This window comes from Urtica dioica, chromosome 10, assembly GCF_054948205.1.
Source record: "Urtica dioica subsp. dioica isolate 48M chromosome 10, U.dioica_male_clone48M_v1_H2, whole genome shotgun sequence".
In the NCBI taxonomy this organism is placed as follows: domain Eukaryota; kingdom Viridiplantae; phylum Streptophyta; class Magnoliopsida; order Rosales; family Urticaceae; genus Urtica; species Urtica dioica.
The window spans coordinates 4,830,126-4,846,397 of NC_142765.1; the positions used below are offsets into that span (position 1 = coordinate 4,830,126).

Consider the following 16,272-nt stretch of genomic DNA (forward strand, 5'->3'; position numbering starts at 1 on the left):
GGGGGTCACGTGACCCCCTCAATTTTTTTTTACATTTTTAGCTCATTTTTAAAAATATTTTAAAAAAATTACCCTAAAATTTACAAATTAGCCCCACTTGAGATTTTGTTTTGTCAAATTTGCCTTCTCCCATTTTGTTTTGTCAAATTTGCCCCCTCTGATAAGCTTTTCTAGATCTGTTACTGTACACAGACACACACACACACATATATATATATATATATATATATATATATATATATATATATATATATATATATATATATAGTGACGGAGCCAGAAAAGCTCATCAAGGGGGGGCTAATTTGAAAAAAAAATTTCAATGGGGGCTTGATTGTATATATATTCGTGACAGCTAGGGTGCTATATATATTAAGCTAACAGAGCGGTTAACACTTTAGACTTCTGTCCCAATGATGTCACAAATCCTTGAGTAATATAAAAACTTGCAAGTAAATGTAAAGAGATAGAAGAACATATATGGGATATATGGGTGTAGCATTTTATTTTCTCCAAATGGATGTAAAAATATATAGAAACATGAGACATTAAGAAAACACAAATAAGAACACAAATCATAAATTAAATACACATATGCCCAACAAGGACAAAACACATCTCCAACAATTACCTCCTTTCAAACGTTCATGATCAACTCTTCAAACGTCTTCATGGCCGACTCAGGCAAGCCCAAGAGCACGTTGATGCTCTTCCTCTCTTTGCCGTGAGAGAGAAACAAGCTGACCTCCTTCTCCGGCAAAGCCACCGGACCGGAGAGGACTGGCTCGCCCCACCCGAAATCTGCCGTGTGAAACGAGAGCCTCGACCATGTCGTGATGAGAAGCGTGGCCGCCAAGGAAGGCCTCGCGCGCGTGGCCTCGAAATAATCGATAGCCGATCTCATGAACCCGTCGTCGACCATCTTCACGGACCGCCTCACCGTCTCCACGGCGAAAGACAACGGCCTCTCGGAGATCTCCCCGGCCCGACATATCGAGCTCGTCAGAACTATCGCGTTTCCCGAGAAACCTTTGGGGATAGGCGGGTCAAACCTGGCCCGCCCGTCCACAGCGAACAAGAGCTTGGTCTCTTGCTCAGGGCTCATGTTGAGGGATTTTGTCCTTGCCCGCCACACGAAGCCCGAGAGGGCTTCGAAGGTGGTGCAGGACTCTAGGGTCTGGGTCTGGGCCTGGGCTTTGAGTCGACCCAGCTTCTCTGGGTCGAAGCAGAAGGAGCGGTAGACGGTCTTCTCGTCGTTGTAGAGGTCCGCGGTGTTGGAGACGTCCTCGATCTCGGCGAACTCTTGGTGGGGGTGCTCGATTTGGGGCGGGTCCCGCGGGGCGAGGATGGTGCGGTCCAGGAAGGGCGGGACGGTCAAGGCATGGGACCCGCGGGCGGTCTCGCCCCACGAGTTCACGAATTCCATGGCGGCGATGCCGTCGAACATGCAGTGGTTCAGCCCTACTCCGAGGACGAACCCTCCGCATTTGAATTTCGTTACCTTTTTTAGAAATAAAATCAATTGTCAATTAATTTTGAGACGAAACTTTACGCACTTGATTTTATACTAATCTAGTCGTTTAAAACTTAGTTTTGCGAAATGATTCATATTTCATAGTTCTTAAGATCCAATCAAACCTGAATATTCAATCAACACACTCAACTAATTTATTCACTTAAAATGTGAAACTTTGACTAAAAAAAATAAATATTGATCCAAAACGACTGTTTCACTAAATCAATCATAAAGATTTCCGTCCGCCGCCGAAAAAAAAAAAAAAAAAAAAAAAGATGTCCTATTGGATCACTAGCTGCTTTTCTTATAAGAAATCTGTAAAATTGTGTGAAATTTTTATTAGATTATACGTCTAATGTACTAATTTTAATTTTAAAAAATATAATGAATCTTTTGGTATTATATAATTTGATTAGTTGCAATGCTACGAGAGATTTGAGCTCAAAATCAAATTCAGTATTGTAAAAAGCAAAAACTCAGATGCATATTTCAGAATCACAGCTGAGAAAGATGTTTTTCTATTCTTATTTTCATATTTGTTCGGAGTTTTTCTATTAATTTCAACTCTATTTTTAGTCACTCCCACTATTAGACATTCGTAAACCACTAGGGAAAAAAAAAAGTCCAATCATATCAAGAAAAAGAGAAGCCAGGCGACACTTGAGAAATAGTTTTCGTTTTGAAACTTATCCCTCCTAAATGAAAATGAAAATGAAAATGAAATTAAAAGAAATTGATTACCTGAGCAACAAGAGGAGGAATCTCAAGAATGTTCTTGGCGCCGGGGATGTCGTAGACAAGCTTGCCAAGTGTCACGGGGTCGGGTTTTGTGATATCTCCGATCTCGTCGATCGAACGGTCAGCCTCGGCCTCGACGAACACCGCTCCCTCGGCGGTGCAGTCCACGATAAGCTTCCCTTGGAGGCTTATGGCGAGCCTCCCCGCGAGAGGGTAGTAATGGACGAGCACGTCCGAGAGAGCCTTCTTGATCACTCGGACCGCCTCTTCGTTGCTCCCTCGTGGGCCCGCCCCAAAACAATAGATCGTCCGGACTATGACCGCTATGTTTTGGTCGAGGTTCGAGAGGTAATAAAGGCCCTTTTTGGTCTCCTTCGAGGGCCGGACTAGGCTCGGCTCTCCTTGCGTCGTCACGTTTAGCTCGAATGCCATTTTAATACTTAATTTAATGGGAAGAAAAAAAAATAGAATATTGAAGAATCAATGTTGATCTTGCTCTCTAACAACCTGAAATGATTATAGTGAGACTAATTGCATGAGTTGGAGAAGTGTATAAAGAAGAAAAAAAAATATTGCTGTTTTTGCATGAAGAGTTAATGCGGAATAATTGTATTATTTAGGGGCTATAAAACTAAATTAAATCAATACTTTTTTTTTAGAGGGATATACTTGAAATGGTACTACGATAACTATGGAATGAACATATAAAATTTTATAAGTGAGACTAATTGCATGAGTTGGAGAAGAAGAGAAAAAAGAAATCGTTGTTTTTGCATGAATGTGAGCAAATGGAACAAAATTAAATTAAATAAATACCTTTTTTCCGAGGGATATACTTGAAATGGTACAATGAGAACAAGTCTTCAAGCGAGTGTGTTGCATGTTTTGTGATTTTGGAGAATTGGGTGTTATATAGAGGGAAAAAAATGTGCTACATATTTTTGTACCATTGTTACTACTTGTATTAGTTGACCAAAAAAGAAAAAGACAACGTGTGAAAGGACATTGAAATTGACACGTGGCTAAGAATGATTTGATGTATCTCACAAATACAAAATAAAGGACGGAAACTTGATTTTTTTAATTCACTTTGTTTTTAATTATGGTTTTGAACAAATAATCTTGTTGGGCAGGTTGTGGCTTGGCCAACGAACCTGAACTTTATGGGGCCTAAATATTATTGAGTGAGAAAATAAAAATTGTTTTTTTGTGTCTTGGTTGGTATGGTTGGCGTCCAAAGTATTAGGTTACTTGGTCTACTTGTATTGAATATTTAACAAGAAAATTCATCACTTTCTAATGCCTTTGTACCTCACATTTTGGTGCTTTTATTTGGGCAAATAACTCAGCATGTAGTGATGAAATCACTTTTACCTTTTCGTTACTCCTTGGAAATGTTCAAACTTCAAACCGACTCTTATATCTATTTTATTTGTTTATTCATGTACTTTTACGGTTAAATGGTCCAATCATATTCATATTCTTAAAGAAATTAATGTAGCAAACAAGCAAAAGCAAAAGAAAAACAAAATTAGAATAACATTAACAATTGAAGTACTTTTAGCCATTAGCGAATGTATGGCTCTTAAACACATGCGGTGCCACTGTTTAAAAGCATTTTCGTTATCGATTGGTATTATTGTTAATCATGATTTGTATCTTTAGTAACCAACTACTTTATAGCTTTAATCCCAAAAATAGATACTTAACTCATTTCATTACATTGATAGCAATCTGTTTTGTATTTTCTCTTCTGCCATTCGATTTCTATTAAAGCTTTTTTAATACTATTTTGAAAGCTATCTTTTTAATTATTCAAAAGAAAATAACTGATTGCATTTTTATCAGTTATGCACACGTTTACAGTTTCTGAAATATTTATATTTAAAGAAATTGTTTACACTTCGATAACTTATTACTAAATATTTTGAAATTATTTAAATTTACTAAGCTGTTTACATTTAACTCCTTTAAATATGTAATATATAAACAATCTCAAAACAGCTATTTTTACAATTTTAGAAGTTAATGACTACTTTTAGAATTCCTACCTTAAAAGCGGTTACTCCTGGCTTTATCCATTAGTAAATCTCGAAAACCACGTGTGAATGGGAAAAAAAAGGTATCAGAAAACTGAAGCCTCTTTCATTTAAAAAAAAAAAAAAAAAAAAAAAAAAAAAAAAAAGAAGAAGAAGTTCTAGATTTCATTATTTGATCAATCTAATAATTGTATTATATTCTTCCACTAATTTTTATTTAGAACATCTCCAATCAACTCCATAATAGAATAAGATGTGACAAAATGATATTAATATATTTTAATTCAACTTCATTTTTCACTTCATTATAAATGGAGGGCGTTAATAGAGAAACTTCAAAGAGTTTCACTATTCATTTCACTCTATTTTGAAGTGAAATTTTAATATTATTTATATAGTTTAATTAATTACAAACCAACCCCAAAATTTATTATACTTTAATATTTATTATGTAATTATATTAATTAATCAAAGAATCACTTTATTTTATTCTAATTTGGTATGAACATCGATAAAAAGTAGTTATTAAAATACATGATATATATACAAATTAAAACCCTAAAAAAATAATTTGCTAAACATTATACATTATAAAGTTAAGTGTAAACAATATGATAGACATAATACATTAGAAAGTTAAGTGCAAACATATTGTTAGATCATGTGTGAAAAAATTATATTAATGAGTAAGACTAAATAATAATTTTTTTATGTTTTTGTATTTTTGTCATGTATAGTTTATATATATATATTTTTTTTTCACATATGTAAAGTTCTAATTAGTATTTTAGTATGATGCACTTTACTTTATAATTATTTGTCAAATATTTAAATGTTATATCTTATATGTAATTTGTGTTTATATTATACAAAAATATTACTTTTATATTCTCCATGTTTATATTATACAAAAATATTACTTTTATATTGATTGGAGAGTCACGTAACTATTTTAAATTTATATAATATGTAAAAAAAATTATATAATATGATTGGATACAAAAAATACAAATTAAATATATGGACTATAGTGTAATAACTAAAATGTTAAAAATAGAGTATTGAATTAAAGATAAAATAATGTTTAGAGTGACAAACTATATTTTTTTTTAGTGCAAAAAATTGTATTTTAGAGTTTTGGATCAACGATGTTCTTAACACGCTATGAACAAGGGCCGTCAGATTTGACCAGAGTGCCGTCGCATTAATGGTGAGTGGATAAATAATATATAAATGAAAGAATAAATACAAAGAAACTGAGAAAAGTGGAAAGAGACTACAGAAATGAGTATTTTTGTCCCTGTATATCATAAACAAATGTTTTCAGATTGTATATGTAAAATATTCAAAATTGCTTTGTAAATTATTTAGTATAGCATTCACTGAAAGATAAAAGGGATATCTGATCACAAGAATTAAAATAGAGAAGAATAAATAAACTCGCTACTCAAGTCTCATTCCAAAGTTAAAAGCTAGAGTAATTACGTCTCTACAACAAACATTTAGTAAATAAAAAAAAAACTTCCCAAAAAAATATTAAAATAAAAATTATATAAGCAAAGAAAAATAAAAATAAAAATAAAAATAAAAACTAGTAAATTAAGATCTAGCTGACACTACAGAGAATGAAGAAGTCAAATTTATATGGTACAAACACACCCTAGAGAGCTCATCCAGTTGGGGTGTATTTTATCTGGAGATGTCACAAGTTTTTTTATGTTCTCTTTTCTTTCTTAAACTGCCTATGAAACCCTCTGTATAATTTTTTCTGAACTACCTGATCGATCATCATCGTCGATACAAATGCACGGCATTTCATCATTTACATTCGGTTTCCCGGGCCCGCCAGATAAGCTTTGTTCCTCAAGCTCCGTCCTCGTCATCATCATCGTCATCGTCCCCGTCATCATTGTCCTTCTCATCCTTGTCTTCTTCATCTTCCACCTCTTCTTCCTCTTCCTCTTCCTCTTCTTCGTCTTTCTTTGATTTTTTGCCAGCTTCAGCTTTATCTTCTGCTTCATCGCCATCCTCTTCCTCGTCGGTCATGCTGTTTATCACATCAGTTATGATTTCCTTAACCTCTGCTTTTCGGTGCATTAGATCAACACTAAAGTGGGTACCTGAAAATAAATAAATAAAAAGGTATTTAAGATGGAGAGTGAGCCTAAGTTGAGAAATTAAAAAAGTGAGAGAGAGAGAGAGGGATATATATACCAAGCTGCCTGAGAATATCGGATAATGTTGCCTGAGACAGTGAAAAAATGGGGAGTGAGGATTTGCTTAATGTACAAAAGTTACACAATCAATTCCACTGAAGATCGAAATGCTTACAGTGTTGAAGTCGACTTCTTTAAGAATATCAACAATGACTTGATGCATTTCCTTTCGGGTTGGTTCTTTGGATTTTTTGCTGCTTTTTCCTTTGACTGGTTTCACACATAGATTTGAGTGCAATAGAAGGGAAACAAGGTTACAATTACAAAATAATAATAATAATAAATAAATCATAACTCACTAGGAAAAGAATTTTAAGGGAGGGAAAACACTATGAAATATTAAGAGGGTAAATTATGATAGGTTCTGAAATGTTCCTATAAAGCCAAAATATTGATCAGATTTTATATAATGAACAGTCGCTGCACATACTGGTATAAAGCATCGAGCAACTGGGAGATTGACAGCCAAGAATGAGCACATGCAACAAAAATATTTAAAAAATAAAGCCACGCACCTTGATCCTTGGCAGGAGATTTTGCCGTAGATTTGCTCGATGATGATCTTTTGCTTACTGGTTTGGCCTTGGGTTCCTTCTCAATCTTTTCCTTTTCAACCTTTGATTTCTTAGGTGCAGAGCCCTTGGACTTGGAGACTGAAGCTCCATCAGCGTCCCCGCCTTTTTTAGAGGCAGATTTGGTTTTCTTTGCTGAATCTACCAACTTCTTGTTAGATTTCACTGGAGGGCTCTTTTTGGCAGGTGTTGATCTGTCCTCAGTCTTTGCTTTTGGGGTCTCCTTTTTGGTCTTTTTGGATGAACTTTTGGGGCTTGACACTTTCTCTTCAGCTTCTTCTTCATCCTCATCATCGGATTTATCCGAATGGTCACTCACATCATGCATGGATACATCATCTTCTTCATGAGACTCCTCTTTAGTATCAGAAGATTCAGCCTTGTCACTCTCTTCTTCTTCATCTTCTTCAACTTTGGGTGAACTCTTAGACTTCTTCCCACTACTTGCTGACTGTTTTTGCTTCTGAGATAAGTGTAAAGAATACCATGAAAAAGAAAAAAAAAATCAGACATCGGATGAAACTCATTATAAAGCAATATAAATTTCAAAGCAGTTAATCAATGATTATGCTGTGGGTCAATGATCAAAGCATCAACTTGGTCTTTGCAACAACCATCATCTTTGTTACTACTTCCATTCATTGAAATTTTCAAATTAGAGCCAACATAGTTCATGTCACCTACGCATTGAAGACTAAACAATAAACAAACAAAACTAAAAATAACATGATAGCGAGTATTATCTTGGTCCTTTCTATTACCCCCATCACATCAAAAATTGTATTTGATAATTAAATGGAACAACTGAAATTCAATATGACTGAGCTTCTTTATCAATTCATACCTTGGCTGGTGTTTCAGGAGAAACTTCTCCAGGGCTAGCACTTTTGCTTGGTTTGGAACTTTTCTTTCGCTTTTGTCCCTTCTGAAACTCAAGCCAACCAGTTTTTTAATGTAAACAGCACGAAAAAAGTATTACATGTAGCTTTATTTAATAAAAAAAAAATATCACCTTTCCCTTTTCAGAGAGCAAGACATCAGTAGTAGCGTGTGGTGACTCCAAAAACTCTAGTAATTTAGCAGAAACATCTTCCTAAAAGGGAATCCAACCAAAAAATGGATAAACTCTACAAAATTATTATCGATGGATTATAGAAGTAATCTTCCATGAGCGAAGTTCATAAACATACCTTTTTGGCAGTTGTTCTAGCAATTGGAATGTTTAGAAAATCACAGAAATCTAACAGTTTTTCTTTGACACATTTATCTAGCTTCTCCTTGATTTTTGTTCTCTGTTTTTCCTCCTGAGAATACAAGAAGCATATATTACATGAGAGCAAAAAGGCAGTGATGGTCACGTAATTCATAGCCATCCAGGCAATTATACATACAATATAATATGAAATATGAAATATGAAATAAAGAGTACCTCATTTTCAACCCAGACATAACCTGAAAATTGACCAATGTTCTTCTTCAAAGCATGAGCCTGTACAAGAAAAACCACATGAAATATTTCAACAATACATAACACTCAGGGAGTAGGAATTTGAGAATCTCTCGTAATCAGTGCAAACATTTCCAGGAAATATATATCCAATGACTTACTTCAAAACAACAAATTTGACATAAAAAAAATCACCTTAGCCTTTTTTGCGTAAAGTATTAAGTGGAGCAATTGCAAGTTGTCATCAGGCTTTCTCTTTCCCAACTTGAAAGCAACTGAAAACGTTAATAGTATCAGAAACAGGCTTTAGTAACAATAAGCCTTAACATGATTAAATTTCACTTGATAGACATGATTATATGAATCCACATCCTATGTTCTCCTGATGGCAATTAAGAATTGATCAGACTTCAGGTCACACTTATAAATCTTATATTCACCAGTAAATTCTTGATGACAAGGCTAAGAGAGCAAAGTATACCAACTACAGATGAAAATTGAAGAAACGACAATCACTTTCCCTTGCTGACAAATACTAGACCAATTAAAGATCATCTATACTACGTTGAAGAAAGGCATATTTTAAAGTAATTTACTAAATTTTGAATTTAGCTAAGGCATGGGGATCAGCGTTGCTAAAGTATACTTTAATTACAGAAATTTTGACTCAGAACGAAGAATGAGATAGCGGATTCGAGTCTCTTTACTAGCCAACATATATATACAGTTCTAAATCAAATCTACGATACATATACAGAAATGTTAGAACAGAGCTAGAACATTTGAATTGGTCATCTAGATAAACAACACATTTTCACACACAGATAAAAGACATATGAAGTAACAGAATCCTTGATCAAGTTTATTGAATAACCATACCGTTTGGAATCTCTTTAAGTTGAGTACCACGACCCTGAAATCAAAACAAAATACAAACAAACAATTCAAAATTAGGGTTTCTTCTCTGATCATCTGAGGAATTGAAAAAAGGATTCGAATCAGATAAAACATACCTTCTCAATAGACAATCCTTTGCTCTGTGGAGATCTCAAAGCCGACGGGACAGAGTACCTCTCCACCACCTTCCTCTCTCTCGTCGGTCTGTCACTCGCCGGAGTAACTGGCTCCTTCTTTTTCTCCTCCGACGCCGCCGTAGAATCTCGGCCTCGCTTCTTCCCCGCCGTAGCACTACCTTTCTCTCCGTCGCTCTTCTTCTTCTTCTTCTTCTTCTCGTCTACCTTCTCTTCTTCCTTGTCTTCCTCATCTTGAACCTTCTCTTCTTCGTCTCCGTTACCTTTTATTCCTTCGTCTTCATCTTCCTTCTCCATCGACTTTTCCTCTTCAGCTTCCTCGACTTTCTTTTCGGCTGGTTTTTCCTCTCCTTCGTCGTCGTCTTCTTTCGCCGGCGAGGCTTTTACTTCTTCCTCCGGAACAATCGTCTTCTCCTCAGCCGCGCCGTTCTTCTCTCCCTCCGACATCGCCGGAGCTTCTTCTCCGGCGCTTCCTTCTTCCTTCTCCTCCTCTTCCTTAGTCCTCTTCGTATCTTCCGTCGCGGTGTCGGACGCCATTTCGCAGGAAATCAATTCAACGGAGACTAGAAGAGAAAACAAGCCTCGGAGAACAAGTGAATTTTCGAACCCTAGATTCGAGCTTCTGAGCCAGTGAAAGAAACAGAGAGATAGATCAAAAAAAAAAAACCCTAAAATTTTGAAGCGCAGAGAAAGAGAGAGAGAGAGAGCGAAACGGGAAAAAAAGAGAGGGAAATGAAATGTGCAGACTTTTTTTGGGGGTTTTAGTCTGTGAATTTTAGGACAATTCTTTTATTATTATTTTTCGGGGTTTAAATTTTAGGCTTCTAAATGGCGGGCTTGGCTTAAATTTGGTGTTTTTTGGGTTTCAAAACTTTCACACCAAAATTTTTTGTTGCTTTGAGCGCGCTTGTTTGGCTTTTGGATTTGGTGGTTATTTTATTTTCGCCTCTATTATTTATATATATTTTATATTTCTAGATTCATGATGTTTCATTGATTAGGGAGAGAGATCTGCATAAACATGGACCAACTATCACGTCTGCCACGTGGCTGTTCCAATTAGGACCTCCGATTAATTTGGCCATTACTAGCACTACTATGATACTTCTGCTACAATTTAATATTTGGGGATCTCGTCGTGGGACAAAATATTTACGAATAATGCCTTTTAGCTTAATTTTTTAGGATGGGATTTTCTGGTCGTGTAATGTAACTTACAATATGGGTTGATGTGACCACTAATATAAAATTTATTATTGTTATTTTGGGGCTATTGTATTTTTAAATTTTATATTGGTAATGGACCATTTGCTCTTTTACTTAATTGTGGGATTTGGATTGGAGCCAATGAACGTCGTTTATACTTTGTATATTGTAAAATTACGATCACTCTTAGAAAATTCAAGTAATATTTTTCAATCCATTCTCAGTTGAGAAATTTTAGCATTACTAAATTGAAAAATAACTTCGTAAATAAGCAAATGTTCTTAGGTGGATCTGGTTTCAGGTTTCATCATCTATGACCAGACACGTCATGTAGCCTAAGCCCATCAACTACGGGCCTTAAAGTTGAAATCCATATTGGGCTTCCTCTCTCAAAAGAGCTAAAGCCCACAACCATTTTCTAATCAAGAAATTGTTTATTCTTAAGTAAAATATATTTATATGTTTAAAAACTATTTTTTATTTCTAAAGTATTTTTTTAAATCAGCGTTCGGAACAAACCAATAAAGCAAACTATAGGCCAAAAAAATTGCACTTTCGTTTGACAAAATTAAAACATAACCTGGATCCTTGGCTCTATGGAGTCCCACTTACGAGGATGAGAAAGAACATTGGTAATCAAATCAATAGTCCTGAAATAAATGAATTAAAAAGAAAAAGTATACAAAATAATCGTTTGAATTTATAATTTCCAGCAAAACAGGTAAAAGTACATTGTCAAATTTATTTTGATATCAATATTACTTTTTTTTACGATTATTTATATGTAACTTATCACTTAAAGTTAATACTTTGACTATTTTGTAAATCAAATATTTTAAATTAACTATTTAGCTAAACCATCCATAAATTACGTCACAAAAAATCGATTTGGTTTCATATATTGAACGAGCACACACAAACGCACAGACAGAAAGAAAATACATAATTCTTATATTTAATACCTCATATTTGAGATTATTCGTAGAAATACTTCACGATCAGCTAAGATTTGAAGATGAGATTCTTTTTTTAGGAGAAATTGAAATTCTCGTAATAAAAAAATGAGAAATTAGAAATGAAGTGAAGTGAATAATTAAGGTAAAACATTTTAATTTACTTGTAAACTTTTTTTATGTATATTAAAAATAAAAATAATTGACATTTTTTTCTCTTTTAATTATGGTCCGTTTAACAATATGGTCTTCATACTATAAAAACTCAATGTATTCACCTTAGTATCATGATTTGTGTCATTACACCTCTTTCGTCTATATTAAAGTCAAAACGTTAGTTAAATACGCACATGTGGCTCGCGTGAGAATTTAAACAAATGAGATTATCAAAGTGACATTATTTAATCATCTAATTTTTATTTGTTTTATTACAATTATACAAATCCATATACTGTGTTTATGCTTCAGATAAGCACAATCTAATTTTTAATTGTTTTATTAATGTTATGAAGTGATCTAATCCTAGTGTGACACGTGGAACAACACATGAGAAGGGTCTACATCTGTTTTCAACGCATCAAGCAACGAATTCAGCCGTTGGATCTTCATGACGTGCACAGGAAGCAATCGAGCGTGGTGTCTTTAAATAGAGCTAGGCTTGGTTTCTCCGAGAGTGTATTTGTAGTGAGAGAAAGTGTTGAGAGAGAAAGGGTTGTTTAGAGAGATAAACAGTTGAGAGAATTCTCAAAACTTGTCATCTGTAATATCTACAAGTGACGTTTTGATCTCATTGATAGTGAAAGAAACCCCAAGGCTGGACGTAGCTCATTTGAAGACCGAACCATGATAAAATCTCGGTGTCCTCGTCTTTTTCCTCTTGTTTTTGTTCTTGATTGTGTTAATCGTGTGTTGCTTGTGGTGCAAGTTATTTCTGTGTTTATTGATTGTTTGCGTAGTTTTGGCTTGGAATGGTTAAACGACTCAACAATTGGTATCAGAGCCTCCTCCAGACACACCAAGAACAGCGATGGGGCTCACAAAGATCGAGATCGAAAGATTCGATGGAAAGGTAGACTTTGCACTATGTCGAGTCAGAATGAAAGCCATACTTGTCCAGATGAAGGTCTCGACGAATTCAACAAGATCATTCTTGATCTCGAGAATATCGACGTGAAGATTGACGACAAAGATCAAGCCGTGCTTCTGTTGGGAATATTGCCCACTTGAAGATAATGAATAAATGATTACTAAATTCGATAATAAGATTACTTTATTAGCATTATATGATTAGTGGGTTGAGTTCTAAACAATTAGAATCAATAACAACTATCTTCCATAGCCTCCGTATCTAACTGAGTCACGTGCTGGGCACCTGAGTTCGGGCGGTAAGCTAAAACGAGGTCGATGACTGATATACGCCTGGAAAACTATATCTAAAGTCATATATGTGGAACACATGGGTGAAGGCTGATCACTATGTGAGAGCATTCTACACTTATGGTAAGTGTACGACCCGGACAGGTCTTGGTGTAGATGTGTCGTTTAAGGACCGTTATGACACACTAACCGAGGCCACTATGATGGTCACAGTGAGACTTGATCTAAATCCTGAAGTGATCATGGACATTGGGTTATGTTACTGAGCTCTTTGACTCATTCGCTAAAAGGCTATTCATGCTAATCACAGCTTATGTCTTGGAAGTTTTCTCAGAGCATGATTCGAGTGGGAAGTGATTTACAGATACGGAATCCAGCCTTCCTGAAAGAAGGTTAATGTTCACTCACCTAAGGGTTGATTCCAGAACCGATAGATTGCTAGCACTTTCGAAGTAAGTAACGTTCGAAAGAATCTTTCGCTGGGGAAGCAACAATATTGCTTAGGGCTGATATGTATCAAGAGAAGTATAACAGAAAAATTGACTTCTCTTGACACGGGTTGAACCTGGAGGATCTTGATCACGGACTGACTATATCAGTGGACACTCGTCATGATGAGTAAATATAATTCTAGTATAAAGGAGAGTTCAGTCTTGGCTTACAAGGTGGAGTATTTGACCAAGATTAAACGAATCGATGGAAAAAGAGAAAGGACTATTTCGTCTTTTTCATCGGATTTGTTAAGCTTCTATTACTAGGTCCATAGTCCCCGATTCGGCTCTGGTAAAGGCGGATAAGAACTTTCGTATAATAATGTTTATCATTATTAATCTCACTTGCTGTAATTGTGATTGACAGCATTAATTCTGGAAAACGGGTATTCGCAGAATTAAATAAATATTTATGGTAGAATTGTTTATTTATTGTTTGATCAAGTAAATAAACAATTATTAATTATTTGTTTATTGCTGGATCAAGTAAATAAATAATTAATTGGGTTTTAAGCAATTGGGCCTTGCACACATGGAAAAGTCGAATTAGGATTTTTGGCACTAGGGTTTGCGCAAATCTCCTTGGCCATGTGCCATCAAGTTCGAAATTTCAATATTGGTATTTACCAATATTTTCTCTTTATTTGTTTAAATAAAGGAGAGAGAAAAATATAAGATATTGTCATATATTTTCTCCTTATTTAAATGAAAGTATTTAGGAGAATATTTAGGAGAATAATATATTCTCCTTTATTATCTCACTAAATAAATTATTCTCTATTTAAATAAGAGAATAATATCCCATAGATATTGGTCTGATGGATGAGAGAAAAAGTAGGATTCACTTGTTGAGATCCAATGGCCTAGATTTAATCCACTAGTGTGAACACAATAAAATGAAATAAAATATTCTGGAAGATTTCATGAATATCTCCTTTTTACTACTATAAATAGGGGTTCACGAGAAGGCAAAAATAAGCAATTAATTTGTGGAAAATTTCGTGGCTCTTCCTCTTGGGTGTGCGAAATTTTCAGCCTCTCCCTCCCCTCGGAAATTCGTTTCCATTCTTAGTAAAATAAGAGAGAGATCTCGAAACACCTAGTTTCGTGATCTAGTGAGATAAAGGCTGTGCCCACTCATCTTTCTTATTCGTCTCGGAGATTACGTTTCAGAAAACTAAGGTGTCATCCTCGAGTCCTTCATCAAGACGACTCAAGACGAAGACGGATTGTGAAAGCTTTCAGTTCGTGAGCCAAAAACTGTAAGTATTCGTTTTTCGCTCTAATCGGTTGCTTGATAAATATGCTATCGTGAATTAAATTAATTAAACATAACTAGATCTTGTTATTATAACCGTAATTTAATTAGCTTATGATCAGCGTAGTTAATTATTTTTCCGCATCAATATGGTTATATGGTGGAATCATCTCAAACGAGTCGCATCGGAGCGATCGTTCGTGTCCGATGCGCGCCCGATTCACCCGACATCTTCTTCTTAACGCACTACCAAAATCCTTCTCAGATCTCGTCGAAGCAATAAAGTTTGCTAAAGAATCCCTAACCCTTGAAGAAGTGCAGATCGCCATGAAAGCAAAAGATCAGGAATCAAGATCAGAAAAGCGATCCAACGCTGAAGGTCTGAATGTTCACAGCAAAGGCAAATGGAATTCCAAATCGAATTCGAAGAACAAGTTCAAACTTAAAGGCGAAGATTCCAAGGACTCAAAGTTAGATGAACAAAAGGAATTCCCGTACAAGTGTTACCATTTCCACAAAGAAGGGCGTATGAAGAGAGACTGCCCTGACAAAGACAAGACTTTCGAGATGCCTAAGAAACACGCCAATGCTGCCATAGCTCAAGAAGGCTACGAAAGCGCTGAAGCCCTGAACATCTCCGACAAAGATCCATCAAAGAACTGGGTTCTTGATAGTGGTTGTACGTACCACATGTCACCAAACAAGTCATGGTTTGAGGATCTCAAGTTCGAAGATGGAGGATAAGTGCTACTCGGAAATGACAAGACTTGCAAGGTTCGAGGGTCAGGTAACATTCGAATAAAGATGTTTGATGGTATTAATAGAGTTATAACCAATGTCCGCTATATTCATGATCTCAAAAGGAATCTAATTTCCTTGGGAACTTTAGAAGATCTTGGTTATAGTTTCAACTCTTGGAATGGTCATATCTTGATTAAGTGAGAAACCGTCAATAGCAAGGGCAGACCCACGTGAAGTACGGGGATGGCTCGGGTCACCCTCAATTTTGAAAAATTAGTAGTACAACCATTTTTGGCATCAAAACACCCTCCAAAAGTCGCCGCAAATATTTTCAGTGTGAGCTTTTGGATGTGTATGTGAAGTATAATCTGAGAGAATGAAAGAGTTGAGAGAAGTGAGAAGTGAGAAGTGAGAAGAGAGAGGAGAGAGGATAGAAAGAAAATATATAAAACAACTTACACAAACTTTCTTTTGATCTTTTTCAATTTTTTTTATCCTCTTATATATTTAATATAAACATATTTGTTGGCAGATTTTCAAAAGCTCTCTATTATCCGTGAAAGCCAAAAAACAACTCTACTTTATCCTATATGTATGATTGTTTAATTTTAATAGTTTTAGCTGGAATAAAGAATTAGACCATTTATAAATAAAAAAAATTTCAAATTTATTTACAATATTTTTTAT

The 16,272-nt window shown here is 35.2% G+C and overlaps 2 protein-coding genes across 2 annotated transcripts; both read right to left on the reverse strand.

Annotated features, from left to right (window-relative positions):
* Window positions 1-420: 420 nt before the first annotated feature.
* Window positions 421-2,757, reverse strand: LOC149383192 (omega-hydroxypalmitate O-feruloyl transferase-like). The gene is made up of 2 exons (XM_089628907.1): window positions 2,258-2,757; window positions 421-1,501 (listed from the first exon to the last, which is right to left on the reverse strand). Exons 1-2 carry the CDS (start codon window positions 2,684-2,686, stop codon window positions 638-640), a joined length of 1,293 nt encoding a protein of 430 aa, XP_089485033.1. The 5' UTR covers window positions 2,687-2,757; the 3' UTR covers window positions 421-637.
* Window positions 2,758-5,724: 2,967 nt separating this feature from the next.
* On the reverse strand, window positions 5,725-10,284 carry LOC149383193 (DEK domain-containing chromatin associated protein). Its single transcript, XM_089628574.1, has 11 exons — window positions 9,542-10,284; window positions 9,408-9,441; window positions 8,724-8,803; window positions 8,511-8,570; window positions 8,272-8,385; window positions 8,094-8,174; window positions 7,926-8,006; window positions 7,025-7,544; window positions 6,625-6,719; window positions 6,508-6,538; window positions 5,725-6,413 (listed from the first exon to the last, which is right to left on the reverse strand). The coding sequence occupies exons 1-11, from the start codon at window positions 10,094-10,096 to the stop codon at window positions 6,157-6,159; spliced, it is 1,908 nt and encodes a 635-aa protein (XP_089484700.1). The 5' UTR covers window positions 10,097-10,284; the 3' UTR covers window positions 5,725-6,156.
* Between the last annotated feature and the right edge of the window lie 5,988 nt (window positions 10,285-16,272).